The 16,933-nt window shown below is 52.3% G+C and overlaps 1 protein-coding gene across 3 annotated transcripts; it reads right to left on the bottom strand.

Moving 5' to 3' along the window:
* Window positions 1–801: 801 nt before the first annotated feature.
* CTSB (cathepsin B) lies at window positions 802–16,307 on the bottom strand. 3 transcript variants are annotated; one of them, XM_036379903.1, is made up of 10 exons: window positions 16,237–16,307; window positions 9,905–10,056; window positions 8,193–8,278; window positions 7,708–7,822; window positions 6,976–7,094; window positions 6,286–6,371; window positions 5,106–5,252; window positions 4,024–4,140; window positions 2,924–3,052; window positions 802–2,212 (listed from the first exon to the last, which is right to left on the bottom strand). In XM_036379903.1, the coding sequence occupies exons 2-10, from the start codon at window positions 10,028–10,030 to the stop codon at window positions 2,115–2,117; spliced, it is 1,023 nt and encodes a 340-aa protein (XP_036235796.1). In that variant the 5' UTR covers window positions 10,031–10,056; window positions 16,237–16,307; the 3' UTR covers window positions 802–2,114. The 3 variants fall into 3 exon arrangements, with proteins under 3 accessions (XP_036235796.1, XP_036235794.1, XP_036235795.1); XM_036379901.2 differs by having other exon boundaries at window positions 16,188–16,300; XM_036379902.1 differs by lacking the exon at window positions 16,237–16,307 and adding an exon at window positions 13,286–13,407.
* Between the last annotated feature and the right edge of the window lie 626 nt (window positions 16,308–16,933).

Raw genomic sequence — 16,933 nt, 5'->3', positions numbered from 1 at the left:
TGGTGGCACAGCCCTGGGCTGCAGGCACGTGCTCCAGGGCCCTGGTGCATCCTCAGGGATGCTGGGGACAGGTCCTGGCTGCTCTCTGCTCAGGGTGGAAGCACCTTCCCCATCCCAAGGGGTGGCTGTCACCAGCAGGGCCACAGGACAGGGCTGGCAGTGACCACATCTGAACAAGGGAGGGGATTCTGCCCCTCTCAGATCAGACCCCACCTGCAGAGCTGCCTCCAGCCTGGGGCCAACAGCAGAAGGACCTGGAGCTGTTGGAGAGGGTCCAGAGGAGGCCACAGAGATGCTCCAAGGGCTGGAGCCCCTCTGCTCTGGAGCCAGGCTGGGAGAGCTGGGGGTGCTCACCTGGAGAAGAGAAGGATCCAGGGAGACCTCAGAGCCCCTTCCAGAGCCTAAAGGGGCTCCAGGAGAGCTGGAGAGGGATTTGGGACAAAGGATGGAGGGACAGGACACAGGGAATGGCTTCCCAGTGCCAGGGGACAGGGATGGACGGGATATTGGGAAGGAATTGGTCCCTGTGAGGGTGAGCATGCCCTGGCACAAGGTGCCCAGAGAAGCTGTGGCTGCCCCTGGATCCCTAGAAATGTCCAAGGCCAGACTGGACAGGGCTTGGAACAACCTGGGATAGTGAGAATTGTCCCTGTCCATGGCAGGGGGTGGGACTGGATGGTCTTTAAGGTCCCTCCCAACCCAAACCATTCTCTGAAGACAGAAGGGTCTCACTTGGCTTCCACTCCAACCATCTGAGGTGGCAGAAGCCAAGCAGAAGCAACCAAGAGCCAGGAGCCAAGACACTGGAGAAATCATTTATTGGCACAGGTGTTCCAGCCAAATACAGCACAGCTCTGCCTCACTGGTGCCTGAGCAAGCAGAGGTAAGAGGGGCTATTTTACAGTGCATGGAGAGCCTGCTTCACACATCTCAGACCCATAGCCTCAGGTCACTAATATATTTTGTGCTTTAAAATTAAAAAAAAAAAAAGCTCTTTGCTATATTAGTGTTGGCAAATCGCATGATTCCTCCTGTACACAACCTATTGCCTCCCCCCAGTAACAAAAATAAGGGTTTTTACCTTCCTTAATGCCTGTGGCTCAAGGATAAAAAGCTTTAATCGTGTCCAAGTTAGTGAGACACCTCCAAGCATCTGCTTGAGCTCCCTGCAGCAGACTTGGGAACCATCCCTCAGCTCAGCATCCACCACCTGCAGCCCCAAAGCACCCCAAATTTGGGCACTGCACCCTTGCCCAGGCATGACCTGCACACACCAAGCTGCTCAGCCATGCAGGAGAGAAAGGCTTTGCTCTTTCCCAGCTCCCTCCCAGATGCTTGCAGGATATTTGATCAAAGGCTCTTCCCCAGCATCAATAACCCCAGAGTACAGCAGATAAAAAAGTCAGTGAACAGCTGAGGAAGAAGTGGTTTGAAAAGCCAGAAGGATGGAGCAGAGCAGGCGATGCATGAGGGACTTGGTGCAGGCAGCTCCGGCCAGAGCCACCCCCACAGCAAGTTCATCAGTATTTTGTTCATTAATAGGTCTAAAATTAGCCAGTTCAAGGCACAGACTCACAGGAAATTCCTCCCTGCTTGTTTTGGGTGCTAACAGTCAGATCAACCCATCTGGGGGTGCACAAATCCCCCCTGGCCATGGCTTTCCTGCAGCATCCACCTCTGCTGCCCCACCAAGTCCCTAATCCCAGGACAAAGCTGCTGTTTCCTGCCCTCCCAGTAGCAAACTAGGCTGGAAGGGGTCCAGGCTAACCAAATTCCAAGAGGCCAGCGAGCTCTCCAGCAGTCCTCTGAGCAGGGAATGCCCCAGTGTCCTGCTGTGACCCACCAGAAGCAGGAGGTTGGCAGAAAGCGGCTCCACCTCCAGCTCCAACGTACAATTTTAAAAACAAAAACCCAAAAAATTTTAAAAAGGGAAAAAAAAAAAACAAAAACACGAACAAAAAAAAATTGGGAAAAAAAAAAAAAAAAAAAGAAAAGATAAAAAGCTTTAATAAAGTAACCTGAACTAGAGTCTCTTTTAGAAGGGAGGGTCTCTGCACCCAACCCACTATCAGTTAAAAGCATCAGGGATTCAGGATTATTTGTGGTTTGATCAGTTACATCCTCTTCCAGTACTGCTCCGTCCTGGGGATGCCGGCCACAACCTCGGACTCGATGCCACAGTGGTCCTCTCCCCGCAGGATTTTGAAGAAACCTGGGAGAGCACCAAAAAAAGTCACCCTCTCCATCCATCCGAGGGGAATGGGGTGGGGAAATGGGGTGGGAATTGCCGGTGGAAGGGAATGGGGTGGGGAAATGGGGCGGGAATTGCCGGTGGAAGGGAATGGGGCGGGGAAATGGGGCGGGAATTGCCGGTGGAAGGGAATGGGGTGGGGAAATGGGGCGGGAATTGCCGGTGGAAGGGAATGGGGCGGGGAAATGGGGCGGGAATTGCCGGTGGAAGGGAATGGGGTGGGGAAATGGGGCGGGAATTGCCAGTGGAAGGGAATGGGACGGGGAAATGAAGCGGGAATTGCCGGTAGAGGAGAATGGGGCGGGAATTGCTGGTGGAGGGGAATGGGGTGGGGAAATGGGGCGGGAATTGCCGGTGGAAGGGAATGGGGTGGGGAAATGGGGTGGGGATTGCCGGTGGAAGGGGAATGGGGTGGGGAAATGGGGCGGGGATTGCCGGTGGAAGGGGAATGGGGTGGGGAAATGGGGCGGGAATTGCCGGTGAAGGGGAATGGGGCGGGAATTGCCGGTGGAGGGGAATGGGGCGGGAATTGCTGGTGGAGGGGAATGGGGTGGGGAAATGGGGCGGGGATTGCCGGTGGAAGGGGAATGGAGTGGGGAAATGGGGCGGGAATTGCCGGTGAAGGGGAATGGGGCGGGCAAATGGGGCGGGGAGGATTCCCGAAGCTCTCACCGTTCTCCCCCCAGTCGGTGTTCCAGGAGTTGGCCACCAGCCAGTAGGGAGTGTCGTTCTCCACGCCCCAGCCCAGGATGCGGATGGCGTGGCCTCCCACCTGCTCCCCAGACACGTGCTGGTAGACCCCTGCAAGGGAAAAAACACCCCAAAATGTCAACAGGGCACTGCCTGTCCCACACCACAGAGTGCTCACAGCCTGGTATCACAAAGCCCAGACTGGCTGAGATTAATAAGATATATAAAATTATATAACCATAATAAAATTATAAGCAATAAAATTTATTATAAGACTATATAATTATAATAAAATTATAAACAGTAAAATTTATTATAGAAATATATAATTATTACAAAATTATAAATAAGAAATTTTATTATTAAATTATATAATTATTAAATATTATTAATTTTGGGGTTTTGGTTAAACATGAAACTGAAACAGTGCAGAGTCTGGAGGAAGGAGTTTTGCACAGGGAGATAGCTACAGGACAGAAGAGAAAGGTTTTAAACTAAAAGGTGGGAGATTTAGGTTGGGTGTTAGGAGGAAATTCTTCCCTGTGAGGGTGGTGAGGCCCTGGCACAGGGTGCCCAGAGAAGCTGTGGCTGCCCCTGGATCCCTGGAAGTGACCAAGGCCAAGCTGGACAGGGCTTGGAGCAACCTGGGATAGTGGGAGGTGTCCCTGCCCATGGCAGGGATTGGAATGAGATGATTTTTTAATCATGATCTTCCCACCCAAACCATTCCATGATTCTATGACCAATGTTTAGCACCAGCTGAGCACACAGAACACCCAGAGACATCTCCCAAGGGGCTCAAAGGCAGTTCAAAACAAGAATTTTGAGGTTCTAAAATCTGAGCTGTTGCTGCCAGCTGGAATCTGGGGTGCTTCCCATTAGGGCTCCTTCCCTGAACCAATCCCAAGAATTTATTCCCTTTGCTATGGATACAGGAGGTGGCATCTGCCCACGTCCTTGTCACAGCAGATACTCAAGTGTGAGGTTGAGATCTCCAAGACTTTGAGAAGACAGACCAGGGCCACAAAAGGGGGAGCCCAGGTTGAAGCTCTCCCCCCCCCAGCCCCAGTGGTGCTGCTCACCAGATTTGTACATCAGGAAATCCTCGTAGACAATGAAGGCTCCTTCCACTGGGCCGTTCTTGTAGATCTCAGCCATGATTTCCTTCTCACTGCGAGGGACTCCGTAGGATGTGATGCCTAAAAGGGAAATAATTCCCACCATTAGGATGGCTCAGTGTGACCCTGCAGGAGGCCTCTTGCACTTAAATTCAGGTTAAATCCTAACCTGGCAGCTCCAGAGGGACTGACACAGCCAAGCAGGAAAAGTGGGCTCCACACCTTCCTCTTCCAGAGGGAATTATTTAATCTGAGTCCTATTCTGTACCCAAAGACCTACTCCAGACAGCTTTAGTGGGAAGGGACATTTTTCCCTAGTACATTCTCCTTTTCAAAACCCAAAAGACTCAAGGTGAAGACAAATCTTCAAGAAACAGCCAGATTATCCTAAATGTGCAGGGCTGCCAAGGAGACTTGGAGGTGGCTTTGACACCACACTCCTCAAGCCAGCCACGTGCACCACGAGGACTCAAACCAGTTCCACCAATTCCCTCTTCCCAGCTGAGTCTCAGCAAACACAAACTGTGCATCTGCCACACTCAGCTTTGCTCCAGGACCACCAGGGACAGGGCGCAGGAGAAAAACTCATCAGGAACTGTGGTGGTGTTCACAGGGGTCCCAGGATGAGGGAAGAGACGAGAATGTTGATTCCATGTTTCAGAAGGCCTGATTTATTATTTTATGATATATATTATATTAAAACTATACTAAAAGAATAGAAGAAAGGATTTCATCAGAAGGCTGGCTAAGAATAGAAAAGGAATGATAACAAAAGCTTGTGACTCACACAGTCTGGACAGCCAGACTGTGATTGGCCATTAATTAGAAACAACCACAAAGACCAATCCCAGATGCAACTGCTGCATTCCACAGCAGCAGATAACCATTGTTTACATTTTGTTCCTGAGGCCTCTCAGCTTCTCAGGAGAAAAAAAATCCTAAGGAAAGGATTTTTCATAAAACACATCTGCGACAAGGAACGGGTTCAATCCTGCCCACCCCTCCCAGCTACCACGAGGAGCAGCTCTGGAGGCCACCTCCCTTACCATAGTGCTTGTCCTCCTTGTATGAGGGTGAGTAGCCGGGCTCACAGTGCCTGCTGCACCTGGGGGTGCTCCCTCCCTCCCCGGTGCAGGGGGGGCGGCTGCCGTTCACATGGTGCTCGCAGGGTGGGATGGAGTAGGGCCGGCAGCCTGTCCAGGACAGAGGTGACATCAACTGGTTGTCCCCAAAGATCCCAACAGCCACGCTGGAGAAAGCACCAGAAGCCCCAGGAACCCCACAAATTAGTGGGGTGCAGGTCTTCCTTCCATGAGCAATGTGTTTCCCAAAAAACCCGCTTCCCACCACCTCCCTCTCCAAATGGCGATGGAAAAGGTGGAAACGTGAACCAGCTGATGGTGATGACAGGGGGAGGCAGAGGGTTCCAGTCTGGAAGTTATTTTTTGAAGGGGGAACACGTCAGGACCTCATCCAAAGCAGAGTGAACTGGTTCAAAACCAGCAACAGCACAAAATTCATGGCCTGAATCATTCCTGCTATGGAAACAGGAGCCTTGGGGGGTGTGTTGAGGGATGCAGTAGGGCTGACAGCCTGTCCATAACAGAGGTGACATCAGCTGGTTGTCCCCAAAGATCCCAATAGCCATGCTGGAAAAAGCAGCAGAAGCCCCCGGGAAGAGCCTTTCTGCGCCAGGAACCCCAGAAATTAGTGGGGTGTAGGTCTTCCTTCCATGAGCAACGTGTTTCCTACCACCTCCCTCTCCAAATGGTGATGGAAAAGGTGGAAATGTGAACCAGCTGATGGTGATGACAGGGGGAGGCAGAGGGTTCCAGTCTGGAAGTTATTTTTTGAAGGGGGAACACGTCAGGAACACTCCTGACCTCATCCAAAGTGGAGTGAACTGGTTCAAAACCAGCAACAACACAAAATTCACAGCCTGATTCATTCCTGCTATGGAAACAGGAGCCTTGGGGGGTGTGTTGAGGGCTCCTGGCTCCCTTCCCAGACGGGCCTCCTGCCTCTGGGTGCTGCTCAAGGACCTTTGTCCCAAAGGAAGGAGCCATGGGGGCAGGGGCAGCCAGCTGGGACTGCAGAGGTGCTCGAGCTGAAGGGGGGAGCAGCCACAAGGATGCAGACCAGGAGAGAAAGGTCCCAAAAAATATGGACTTTAGGCAAGCAGAGATGCTCCTCCCTGCTTCCCCAAGGGTACCTGCCAGGACTTACCCACGTGGGAATCGTAGAGACCCCCGGACACGAGGCCCCTCTCTGTCCAGTACCTCCAAGCACCAGAGGGGTAACCACCATTGCACCTGGGGGGAGAGGCACCAGCTCCAGCCCCAGCCATCCCATTCTGGGAGAGGCAAGGGAATGGGGCTAGCCTGGCATGGTTCAAAGGAAGGTTGGGCATATTAAACCTTTTTTTAGTCTGTTGTTTTCTTCCCCACGATCTGCCTTGAGACACCAAGGCCTCGGGCGAGGAGGTAAGAGCACCCAAATCCCAAAGTGCCTCATTGCCAGGTCCCTGACCAGCTTCTGCTGCCAGCAGCAACAGGACTTGGAGACTCAACTCCCTACCTTATGCTTAACAACTGGGAAAGCCACAGGCAAAAGGCTTGTGCCTGAAAACCAAGGATCTGGGACTAAGAAAAGATCCTTCCTTTGGCTTTGGCAGCTGCCAGCTCTGTGCTGGAGAGCATCACTACGTGCTTACAGCCATCACCACCCACTGTGCTGGGGGCAGGATGTGTCCCAGTGCCTGGAATCACCTTTATGTTCCCACCAAACTCCCTCATCCACAGCACAAACCTCTGGAGGAGCTTCGTGCTCCTAAAGGAGGTAACAAAGGCACCTCCAGGGTGTGCCCCTGCTCCTCCCAACCACCTTCCAGGAGCACAAGGACCAGGAGCAGCTCACCCCATGCCACACTCGAAGCCACAGCACGACAGCAGGTCCTCAGCTGAGACCTCCACGCTGACCTTGGCGTTGGTGTGGACACAGATCCGGTCCGAAATCGCTTCCACGGCGCCAAAAGCCTGAGGGCAACCCCAAAACACCCATTAGAGCTCACCCAGGGGAGAGAAACCAGGAAACCTCCTGGAAATGAGAGCAGCAAGCATGGCCTGGCTGGGAGAAGCTACCCAGGAGCTCAGACACTGCAGGATCTCACAGTGTACCCTCAAAAAGGGCAACAAAGATGCTCCAAGGGCTGGAGCCCCTCTGCTCTGGAGCCAGGCTGGGAGAGCTGGGGGTGTTCATCTGGAGAAGAGAAGGATCCAGGGAGAGCTCAGAGCCCCTTCCAGAGCCTAAAGGGGCTCCTGGAGAGCTGGAGAGGGACTGGGGACAAGGGATGGAGTACAAGGCCAAGGGGGAATTGCTTCCCACTGCCAGAGGGTAGGAATCGATGGGATATTGGGAAGGAATTGTTCCCTCTGAGGGTGGTGAGGCCCTGGCACAGGTTCCCCAGAGGAGCTGTGGCTGCCCCTGGATCCCTGGAAGTGTCCAAGGCCAGGCTGGACAGGGCTTGGAACAACCTGGGATAGTGGAAGGTGTCCCTGCCTATGGCAGGGGGTTCAGCAGCAAATACAAAGGCCTGGGTTTTGCCCAGTAAATTTTATCAACACAACACTAAATTTCCCCTGTCCTCACCCAGCAGGAGCCACAGGAGCCCTGGTCTCTTATCTCACTGATGGTGGGACAGTTGGGCCACTGCGTCCGCGAGTCGAAGTTATCGGGCAGCTCCACATCTGCAGCAAAATCCACCCTGTGAGGAGAGGGCAATCCTGTCTCAGGAACACCAGTGAGCCACGACAGGGTGCACTGCACTCTCCAACCTCCTCTGAAGGTGGCCTGGAGGATGTTTGTGCTGTTTGCTTACTGAAGGAGCACAAATACTTAAGCTGTCCTCAGAGCAGGTCAGCAGCTCCCCTCCTCCTCATTTTCAAGGAGAACAAACCGCGCAACTGGCCAAGGGTCTGGCAGGACACAGGATGGACTTTCCCCTCATGTGTGCTCCGTGCTTAATTCCATGGACAGTGTCCACCCTGCCAGGAGAGCCCCTCACCCACTCCAGATGCTCATGAAGGATGCAGACAACTTTTACTGGAGCTTCACCTTCTCCTCCCTGCACTCACCTCTCAGGGAGCTTGGGCCCACCCAGGAAGGTGCCACAGAGCTTCTTCACGTAGCTCATGTCAGCATTGTGGAAGTTGTGCCCTGCCTGGGGAGAGACACAGAGAATTGGGACAGGATTCTCCAGAGCCACCAAGAGCATCTCTGGGATCACAGCTTGGTGCTCCAGAGCTCCCTGAACCCCAATCAGAGTCTGACACTTGCTGCAAAAGCCCACGGGCCAAGAGCCAAGCACCTCCAGACACAGAACAGAGCCCAGGATCAGCCCATCAGGACCAGCAAGGTCCAGCTCAAGGCTCTGGACACAGCAAACTGGCCAAGAAGGGTCAGGTCACCAATAACTGGACACTCCCTGCTTGCTTCCAGCCTCCTGCAGTTTCCTCCTTTTACATTATTCCTCCTCCTCCTCTACTTCAGTGTATCCAACAGAGGTTTGACAAAGCTGTCAGAGCAGTGTTCATGGTTCAAACAAGATGGGAAGATGCTGGAACCTTGGCTGCTGCAAATTTTAAACTTTCTGTGCTGACAGACTCTGACCCCCAGGAGAACACTGCATTTGACCTGAGACTGTGGAGAAAGCTTCCAAAATGGAATGACAGAACTGGGATTATGGGTGAATAGTTTGAATAGAAGTGTGTAATATCACCTGGCGGAAAACTCAGAGTTTAATGTTTTAGAATATAATAATGGATGTGAAGCAAGATAGAGGTTTTAAGGCAGAGGCTAATCCTTCTTCTTCATGGGTTTGAGTAGTATTTTGTAATTAGACAGAAAAGTCTGCATTTCCAGCCTCCTGCAGAGTTTCCTCCTTGTACATTATTCCTCCTCCTCTATTTCAGTGTATCCAACAAAGGTTTGACAAAGCTGTCAAAGCAGTGATTATGGTTCACACAAGAGGGGAAGGAAATATTGGAACCTTGGATGCTGAAAATTTCAGACTTTCTGTGTTGACAGATCTGACCCCCAGGAGAACACTGCATTTGACCTGAGGCCATGGAAGAAGCTTCCAAAATTGAATGATAGAACTGGGATTGTGGGTGTGTAGTTTGATTGGAAGTGTGTAATATCACATGGGGGAAAATGTAAAAGTTTAATGTTTTAGAATATAATAATAGATGTGAAGCAAGATAGAGGTTTTAAGGCAAAGGCTAATCCTTTTTCTTCACCTTCTTCTTCATGGGTTTAAGTAGTATTTTGTAATTAGACAGAAAAGTCCTCATTGCAGGACATGAGTCATTAGTTACTAAGTTAAAAGTGAAAATAATTTAAGTGTCATTTCTTAATTAGATAGCTTTTCCTTAAAAGACCCTATACAGATAGATACAGGGCCATTTTGTAGCTTGTTAAGTGAAATGCTGTAGAACAGCTTGTGAGACTGTGATATAGAGAAGAAATAATAAACACCTGAGTCTGAACACAAAATACCATCTCAAGCACTTTCAATCTCAGCCTTGGTAAGAAAAAATAAAGCAAAGAACCAGCAGCTCCTATTCCACAAATTCATCCTGCTCTGCTCCAAGGAGGAGCTCCACAGTTCCTGTCACTGCAGGAGCCCCTGACAGCATCACCTCACTGGAGAAGCCAGCTGGGACCAAGGCTGGATCTATGTCACCACCACGGTGACATTCCCAAATCCCAGCCACTGAATCCCACAGAGAGACCGTCAGCAATGCCTCCCCCCCAAAAAAAAACCCCAAAACAGCCCAGTACTCACCTTCCAGGTGGTGTTGAGCTTGTTTATGTGGTTGACCAGGTCATCAGAGAGAGGAGGGAAGTAAGGAATGCTGCGAGCGCTGGCAAAGGCCACCAGGACACACAGGAGGGACACGGGCGGCCACATCTTGGCTGCTGAACAGGACACCCCACCTGCAGCCACATTGGAGCAGTGTTGAGACATTGCAGGGAGGGCTCAGCTGCAGCAACACGTGGGAGGATAAAATGTGTGGCTGCACCAGATCCCCAATTGCCCCAAAGGTCAGGAGAGAGACACAGGAACAGAGCAAGAACCCCCCCACTGCAGCTCAGGAGAAATCAGACAAGGCAACCTTGTTTGTTGACCACTGCAGGATTAGCAGCAGCAGGAAAATACCTTTTGAAGCAGATCCAAGGGATTTAGAGGGCATTAAAACCTGTGTTTACTTCCACAACAACGGAGAATAAGGAGCAGGAGAAGGAACAAGTGACATCCCATCTCCACACCAAACTTCAGGCATGGGATTTGATAAGCCCTGCTTTTCCCTTTAAAGATATTACTCCAAATTACATTTTTAGAGACTCGTTTTGGCCATCCCCCTGCCCTGGGGGTGTCACAGCCCCTGGTGTGACCCCCTGTCCATGCACAGGGGGGTCAGCATGCACCAGAGCTGCTCCTGTCCTCTGCTCCCCTCCCACTGGGGCTTTTCCCCAGGGAGGTGCAGGGAATGAAGAAAGCCCCAGTTTGGGGGTCAGAGACAAAGAGGAAGAGCAGGAAAGAAAGAACCACAGCCTCCCATGCAGGAGCACAAGCACCATGCAGCCCAGAGACACCCCAGGGCTCTGTGATTTCCCTGCTCCCCTTTAACCTAATTCACACCAAACTGCACAACTTCAAATTTACCCCCAGCGCCAGCAGCCACTTGTTCCACATCCCCAAGCCTGATTCAGACACGACACGAGCTCCTTTATCTCTGCAAACACACCAGGGCACCCTCCTCCTCCCTCCTCCAAACCCAGCCAGCAGCCCCACATCCACCCCAAGCCTGGTGAGCACCCCAAGACCTCAGATCCTCCCCAGCAGAGACATTCAGGCTTTAATTCCTGCTCAGCTCAGCCAGCTGAAGGTGTAATCACCTTTGCAAGCCTGGGTTTAAACCGGACACACAGCTCCTGCTGGATGAGCAGGGGATGGGGATGGAGCCACACACTCTCACCTCCCTGCTGGCTGCTTCCACCCACTCCCAGCCAAGTTTAGCCTTTCCAGAGAAGAAAACCCAGCAGGAGTGTCCTACTTTCTGCCAGCAGCGAGCCCAGGAGGCTGCAGCTCGCTGTATAAAGGGGCTTTTTTCTCCTTTCCCACTCCTCCTTCCACCATTTATTTATTTTGTTCCCCCTGCTTTGTGCTTTCAGCAGGGCACCCAAAAAAAAAAAAAAAAGCTGAGTTTCAGCAGCACTTGGGTCCTCCCACTCCTAAGTATCAACTCTTTGAAGGGGTTTTATGCATATTTTTCAGGGGTTTCATGGATATTTTCTTGCTTACAGGTTTCTGCAGGCAAGGGACTTGCTGGCTGTGCTCCCCTCCTTACACAGGAGGTTACACCCAGGAAAATAAATATACATTTATAATACAGCTGTGCTCTTTGCCCACAACAGGCCACAGAAAGCCTGCAGGTAATCAGCCTGAGCTGAGGCACCTTTTAAATGAAAAATCTCATAAAAAATAAAACATCAAACCCCACAGCCCTCTGTACTTCCTGCAGTCAGCTCGGTGTTTTCCCATAGCAGAGGCAGGAGGTGTTTTTGAGGCCAGAAGTCACATGATTACACTTTTTTCTTCCAGCAGGACGTTTGTAAATCTGCTGACAGGCTGAAAGCCACCCTGCCAGGCACTGATGTGCTGCTCACACCCAGCTTTTGAGGGACAGGCACGGGGACATCTCCCAGCCTCGGGTTACCAGACCACACTCTCCAGGCAACCCGAAACCAAAGTGAAAATAGATCCCAGCAGTTTCCCCTGAAAGAGGCAGAGTTTCAGCTCTGCTGCTTGGCATCTGCACCATGGACATGGCCCAGGGCCAGCAATCCTAGCAAAGCAAATAGCTGGGAGCCAGATGGCTATGGAGGCAAAAAACCACCCCAGAAAACTCTCTAAACTCTCTTACCAAGTCTCTTGTGGGTCATGAGAGAGCTGGGGATGTCCAGCCTGGGGAAGAGAAGGTTCCAGAGAAACCTTTGAGCCCTTTCTAGTGCCTAAAAGGGCTCCAGGAGAGCTGGAGAGGAACTTGGGACAAGGGATGGAGGGACAGGATACAGGGAATGACTTCCCACTGCCAGAGGGCAGGGTGAGATGGGATGTTGGGAAGGAATTGTTCCCTGTGAGGGAACAGGTTGCCCCAAGAGATGGGGGATGCCCTATCCCAAAAAACAATCAATGTCAGGTTGGACAGGGCTCTGAGCAACCTGACATAAGTTAAAATACATAGCTAAATGTTATGAAGATGTCCCTGCCCATGGCAGAGAGGTTGGAATTAAATGCCCTTTACACACCCCTTTCCACCCCACATCTTTCTATTATTCCACAAGGCCTCCTGTGGCTGTGAAGTTTAGGGTGGTGGGAGCTGACAGCCAAGATCAGGTGTCTAGAAAAGGAAGGGGAAATCTTCACCCCCGTGGGATTTCTTCCTCCCTGACCCCCCCTTCTCCCTGGCTTTATCCCGTGTACAGCAGGGCTATAAATAGGGCACAGGCACGGGACTGGCAGGACGGATTCCCACCAGCCATGGGTCACATGCAGCACAAAAACAACAACCCCAGGAACCCTACAGCGACAAAAAGCTGCTGCTTTCCTCCCTCACCCCCTCTACCCCAGCTGATCTGAGCAGCAAAACCTCCCCTGGCAGCATTATCACACTGCTGCTTCCTTCCCCCAGCACCGCTATTATCTCCTCCTCACACTAAAACCTCAGGGCCGTTTAAGCCCCACAGCAGCAGCCCCAAAAACCAAAATTTCATCACAGCTGCTGCAGCCCAACATCTGCTCCCCAATTCGTGCACAGCAAACAGGGCAGAGGAGCTTCCCCAGGAACCCCAGCAGATCCTTGCACTTTGCACCCCCAACATGTCCAGAGGTGCCTCAGCTTCAGGATAACCCTGGCTAAGGTTGATCCTCACACAGCTCCCATCCCACCAGCCTGGAAACAGGAGCAAGGCTGTTTGGCTTGTCAGCTTCCCCCTGCAGGACTCCCCAGGTGGCAGGAGGATGTTTGGGGCTCACAAAGAGCCCCTCAGGTTGCCCCACCTTCCCCTGGACTGAGAGCAGGGAATAATTTGAGCTCCAAAGCATCTGCTCGTGCCATTTCTTGAAGGATGAGCAAGAAATAAACAAGAAATAAACACCCACCAGCACACCTGCCCCTGGGTGGGACAGGACACTCACAATTCAGCCAGCTGGTCGCTCAGAAAGAGGAAATTTGGGGCAGCGAGGAGGAGGCAGCGAGGCCGAAGGCTCTGCAGGAGCTGCTCAGAGCAGCTGCAGCCTGCGAGGGAGGAGAGCAGCCCAAGGGCTGTGGCTGTGCTGGTGCTGCAGCATCCGCCCCCAGCCCTCTGTGCTGCCGCAGAGGAGGAGGAGACACCAGCCCAGAGCCATCTCCATCCCTCCTGAGCAGATCGGGCAGCCAGGGCAGCTCCCCTAAACTGATACGTCATCATCATCATCATCATCATCATCATCATTATTATTATTATTATTATTATTATTATTATTATTATTATTATTATTATTATTATTATTATTTAAAATGTTAACAATTCCAATTGCAATAAACAGAAGTTTTTTAACCTTTTTGGTCTTGTAATGAAAGGATGAAGTTGTCATTATCTGCTATTATTATTATCATCATATAAGTTTTTATATTCCTTTATTTTTTTAACGGTATCAACTGTTTCCTCCTGGACAGAGCTCTTTGATAATCAAATCCTGATATCCCAGCCTGTCAGGACCCAGGACATCTCTCTGGCTGTCTTGGATGGCTTGAGCCCCTGCCCAGGGGGCTCAGAGACCTTGGCACAGAGCCCAAGACACCTGTGCCTTTGATTTTGACCCATGGAGCAAATTACCACCTTTATATGAAGGACTACAAGTTAAGAGAATTTAAGTAGAATAATAGTTAGTTTGTCACGAGGTGAAAAATACATTTTTGGGGTTTTAGAATGGGGGCTCAGGGTCCTAAGATGGAGGAATTTGGGCGTACCCTGTCCTTCTTCTTTCTTCTTCCTGGCCTCTATGTTCTGGGTGATGTTGGCACTTTTGGATTGGTTTAAGGTAGAAGCTCACTGTCTAACATAGGTGATATGTATTGGGAAGTTATGGTAAATAACACACACGTAGTTTTTAGTATAAAAAGATAACACGAGGGCAGGCAGTGTGCCCCAACCTGACCTGCCAGACAGACCTCAGCAGGCCAGAAAAAGAATGTTATAAATAAGAAATAATAAACAACCTTGAGAACGAGAACAGAAGAATCCTGACTCCTTCAACAGCTGGGCTGGGAAAAAGAGACTTGTACACATCTCAGAGTCACTGCGACCAGCAGAGATTCTGAGACCAGCCCTCAGCAGGATCCCACATCACCCTCCAGCAGCCAAGGCTGACACACATTCAGTGCCCACAGCAGCAAATCCCTTCACCTTTGCACCACAAAGCTCTCCTTCCCCAAAACAAAGCCCACAAGTCCCATTTAACTTTATTAAAGAAAAAAAAAGGCACCAACCCAACCCCCAAACCGGCTGTTCCGAGCCCAGCTCACATGACTCAGCCCAGGCAGGTCAGACCACAGATAAGTCACAGCCCTGAAGCATCTCCCAGCTCCTGCAGTGTCTGGGCCAACCCCCTGCAGGCACAGACGGAGCCATCCACACCTCCAAGGAGCCATCCACACCTTCCTTCTCCAAGGAGCCATCCACACCTCCAAGGAGCCATCCACACCTCCCTTCTCCAAGGAGCCATCCACACCTCCCTTCTCCAAGGAGCCATCCACACCTTCCTTCTCCAAGGAGCCATCCACATCTTCCTGCTCCAAGGAGCCATCCACACCTTCTCCAAGGCTCTGAGGAAGGTAAAAGCTGTCCCCACCCTCCTTTCTACAACGCCCCCCAGCCCTCCAGGGCCAGGGATGCTCAGCACAGCCCAAATCATGTGTCCTGCTCAGCACCAGCCCTTAGCCCGGGCCCAGCTGTGTCCTTTGTTCTCTTTGCCAGGGCTTGTGACTCCAAGCCACAACAAAGCCAGCCCAGAAGGGCTCAGCCCCAGCTCCAGCTCAGCCTGCTGTGTCACCAGGTGAGCTCGGCAGCACCAAACCTGCACTTCATTACAGCTCTCTCTGCATTACCAGAGCTGGAATTATATTTTCATCAAGGAAAAAACAACACAAGCCGCTCTTCCCTGTGTTTATTCCCTTCTAGCAAAGCCAGATCGCTAACACAGGTCAGGTAACAGAATCCTCGAGAGGTTTGGGTTGGAAGAGATCCTAAAGGTCATCTTATTTCAACCCTACTAGACCGGGCTGTTTTGTATATCTGACAAAATAATTCCCTCCTGAGCCAAGCTGCAGCACTCACCTCTGCAGCTTCCATGCACAGAAAGCACAAGATTCCTCCCAAATGAAGCTGCACTGATTTTTCTTTTTTTTTTTTTTCCTGTTATTCTTGCAAACCAATCCCTAAACCAGAGTCTTGCACAAGCCCTCAGACACCCCGTGCTACGGCAGGACAGGAGATTTCGAGGGAAATGCCAGAAGGAAGCGATCTTTGCTACATCACTGTGCAAAGAGCATCCCTGGGAGTGGGACACGGGGATGAGGGATTCATTCCAGGCCGGAGGGAACCATGGCAGCTTCTCCAGCGCCATTCCCAAGCCATGGTCCCGGTCCAAACCCAGGCTGGGCTGTGCATCACGGGATGCTCCCAGCGTGCCAAACCGAGCTCAGCTGACGAGCAGGGCTGCGCTGTTTTTCCTGTCTCCACCACAAAAACAAGGCTTCCTCTCTCCTCCCGTGACCTTCCTTGAAGGTTTTGATGCCTTTCGAGCGCTCATTTTCCCTGCCACAACCTCCGCCGCAGCGCATCCCCCTCCCTCACCCCGCATTGCGCATCCCGGACAAAAATCCCCCAAAAACGCCGCTGGAAAAAGCGGGGGACGCTGCTGCTGCCGTCCCTGCGGGTGTTCCGTGGCCCTCACGGAGCCCTGTAAGGGGGTACCCCATTTTCCGTGCCCCCTGTCCATAAGCACCCCCTCCCTCCCTTACCGCTCCTCGCCGCTCCTTGTGCGGGTCCCCGGCTCCCCCCGGGACTCACCGGCGCTCACGGCCCCCGCTCGGTGACCACGGCCGGGGCAGCTCCCGGAGGCTGAGTCATCCCCGCCGGCCCGCCCCCGGTGTGACAGCATCCTGCCGGCTGCCCGCCCCCAGAGCCCGCCTCCCTCCTGCTTCCATCCACCCGTCCCTGCCTCCATCCATCCATCCCTGCTTCCATCCCTCCCTCCCTGCTTCCATCCACCCGTCCCTGCTTCCATCCACCCGTCCCTGCTTCCATCCACCCATCCCTGCTTCCATCCACCCGTCCCTGCCTCCATCCATCCATCCCTGCTTCCATCCACCCGTCCCTGCTTCCATCCCTCCATCCCTGCTTCCATCCACCCGTCCCTGCTTCCATCCACCCGTCCCTGCCTCCATCCATCCATCCCTGCTTCCGTCCATCCCTCCCTGCTTCCATCCACCCGTCCCTGCTTCCATCCCTCCATCCCTGCTTCCATCCACCCGTCCCTGCTTCCATCCACCCGTCCCTGCTTCCATCCACCCGTCCCTGCCTCCATCCACCCGTCCCTGCCTCCATCCATCCCTGCTTCCGTCCATCGCTGCTTCCGTCCATCCCTCCCTCCCTGCTTCCATCCATCCCTGCTTCCATCCATCCATCCATCCATCCATCCCTTCCTTCCCTGTTTCCATCTGTCCCTCCCTGCTTCCATCCATCCATCCATCCATCCATCCATCCA

Source organism: Molothrus ater, chromosome 3 (genome assembly GCF_012460135.2).
Source record: "Molothrus ater isolate BHLD 08-10-18 breed brown headed cowbird chromosome 3, BPBGC_Mater_1.1, whole genome shotgun sequence".
NCBI classification, from domain to species: Eukaryota; Metazoa; Chordata; class Aves; order Passeriformes; family Icteridae; genus Molothrus; species Molothrus ater.
Note: the sequence above shows the minus strand (reverse complement) of the source record. Positions and strands in the feature narration are given on the sequence as shown.